At 33.8% G+C, this 2,864-nt stretch overlaps 1 protein-coding gene across 1 annotated transcript; it reads right to left on the reverse strand.

The window, feature by feature from the left end:
- Nucleotides 1–2,090: 2,090 nt before the first annotated feature.
- On the reverse strand, nt 2,091–2,435 carry LOC149169448 (uncharacterized). The gene has a single exon (XM_089425196.1). The coding sequence runs from the start codon at nt 2,433–2,435 to the stop codon at nt 2,091–2,093; it is 345 nt and encodes a 114-aa protein (XP_089281322.1).
- Between the last annotated feature and the right edge of the window lie 429 nt (nt 2,436–2,864).

A 2,864-nucleotide genomic window follows, 5' to 3' on the forward strand; every position in this document is an offset into this window, starting at 1 on the left:
TCATTTCATCAATCAATATATATCTAACATGTCACATTTCTTCTTGGAATACTGCAAGTGACTACCCCTGTAGTGGCTATATATCTTTAGTTGGAATTTTTAGAGTTGAGTGTATTGTTTTTTTATGTATATTAAAAGCAATTATTCATGTTGAGGCAAGAAGAAGCAAAGGGCTTCTTCCATTAATTGACAAATTAGAAAGAGCTTCAAAAATACAATGGATAAGGAAAGACTTCCCAGTGCCCTGAATAATCATAAGAGCTTCACAAATCTCATATTCAACAAAGTGCCTTAAGACAATTTCAAAAGAAAGTCATTGTTTTTTTGACAAAGAATATGGAGATGCAAATTTCAATAATATCATCCCTTGATTCTGCATTCCTTATAAAATTAATAGCTTCTTCTACAACATCATCAGAAATAGTTATACTTTCCCAGTCAAAGGATATATCAAAGTCCCTTCAACGGAGGGTGTGAAGATCATAAACATTCACATCATTTTGTGGAACCAAGTGAGAGAAAATCTGCCATTCTTGAAAATCATCTTCAAGATTCGTTTCTTGGTTAGAAAAATCACCATCTTCTTCATCTTCGATATTGTCTATAATTGATGGATTTCAATCAACATGCCATGATCGATATCGAAAATTGCTCCAATTTTCAATAATAGTTTCAGCTGAAAGGCCAATTTCTACAAGAATGTCACAAAATGGATTGTACAAGTGCAATTCTGTCCAGAAAAAGGTTTCAAATTCCTCTGAAGCCTCACCAAGAATAGAATAAAACCGTGGCCAAACCTAAACAATAGTATGAACATATCTAGGCTTCCATGGATCTTTTTTATGCTTGTTATCAAATGTCCAAGATCTTGTTGTTTCTATCAAAGATAGATGTTCAAGGAAAAAAGATATCTTCTGATAATGTTGAACAAAAGTATTCTTAGATGAACATTGCAAGCCATCCCTTGAGATTTTCCTAAAAACCTTTCTTCCAACATTTAAGGAAATAAATTTCCGACTACAAACAACAAGAGGTAGCTTAAGAAACATATGGCATGCTTCTTGTGCTCCAATGTCACGGTCAACAATCGTTTCTGCAAGAAACTTTCTATATGCACATAAAGCATGATCCTCAGAGCCAATAGAATTTGAAATTATAGTTAACATATGATGATAACTTTCAGACCTTTTTTTAGCTTTTGATGTATACTTAGCAATATATTTCAAGACAACATAGCGAGAAAGCACTAGCTAATAATCAACATTTGCACGCCACATTGTTAAAAGGTCAATGTTATGTACATTAAGCCTATCATCATTTCTTGTTCGCTCATATTTTTTTTACCTTGATCATCTATGAACAATCTTGATTCATCACAAAGATCCCATGGAGCATTGTATCGACATGTTAGAATAGTGCCCTTTTTGCGCAAACAAGAATCTAAAGTACACCTTGTGTGCCTTTGGACACAGTTTAACAATTCTTCATAATCATTATGAGGATCAGAAGAGAAAATATGACTAGTATTCAATAAGAAAGGGTCATCATTGAGGCTTCGTGGAACCATTTGTTGTGATGATGTATGTCACGCGGATTCCATGCAGCTACATATTTGTCGAAGAATATATTTGCAAGTTGTACATCAAAATTGTTTGACCAATCAAGTATTTCCATGTTAGGAGCGCCTTCTAACCATATGTAACCATGGATATGTGTTGAACCTCTATGTTTCCACCCATATCTGAAAAAAATGAAGATATAGTTACTACAAACAATATAGAATCATAATAAAAGTTGAAAAAGTATAGAAAAAAATTCAACAACACAAACACGTACCAAAAGTCTTTAGCTTTAAGATATTTTTGGATAAATTCCTCTCAAAAAATATTGAATCTATGGTGCATAAATGTTGCAACAATATGAGACTACATGATAACATTCTCAATTTTCATAAGATGCTCATTTAAATAACGATAATGTGAATGTATGGGCATGAGGTTATGCAACTCTGGCTACTTTTTGTCAGCTGCACTCAAAGTAAAAAATAAAGATCAACATCCTAACTAAGTAATCATGTCTGTCAATTTAGCTCAACACTTAGTCCAGTATGCCCTTGTACCTCTCAGAGAAGAAACAAATTGCATAATATGCTTAGCTAACTTATTATCTGGTAAATCAAATAGTTGGTGACGCAACTCTTCAATTGTTATAGGTGAGTTATCATGTAAATGTTTCTTTGCAAAACCTGCAGCAGTTGCTTGGCTATGATGCCGCATTAGCATGTTCAATAGGTAATATCGAAAAGGAGGATGGCTTCCAAATCTCTGATCATAGTACTTAATAAGATGCAATGCATACTCATGAAGTTCAACACTACAAATACGTGGTTGCATCCAATCAGCATCACCAGTGGGGAAAAATGTTGGGAATGCCATATCTAATAACCCCTCTGTATTATATTCATTCACTGGAGAAGTTCCAATATTGGGCCAATCCATATCTTGAACACGTGAAGAATCAACATTATCAAGAAATTCTCTAATTTCTTCCACTTCTCTTTGTTCATTTGGTAGGCGAGCAACAAAAGAAGAAGGATGAGAGGGAAAATGCTCAGCGAGAAACCCTTCATTATTAGTTTCATTGATCTCAGATTCTTCATTATCACAATCAACAAATTTAATTCTAAAGGAGACATCTGTTGATCTTTCGGGCAGAGCATTCACTGAATCATAATCAATTACACCATCTCGATAATATTGATCATGTTGGATTTTGAAAAGAAATGTAGCCATCACTCGAGATCTTTTGACATAACATTCATAATATTTAGATTGAGAGGCATGTCTCCTCACAATTAGAAATTC

The sequence above is a fragment of the Pinus tabuliformis genome, chromosome 4_2 (assembly GCF_031772625.1).
Source record: "Pinus tabuliformis cultivar Carrire ecotype Pingquan chromosome 4_2, CPIR1, whole genome shotgun sequence".
Lineage (NCBI taxonomy): Eukaryota > Viridiplantae > Streptophyta > Pinopsida > Pinales > Pinaceae > Pinus > Pinus tabuliformis.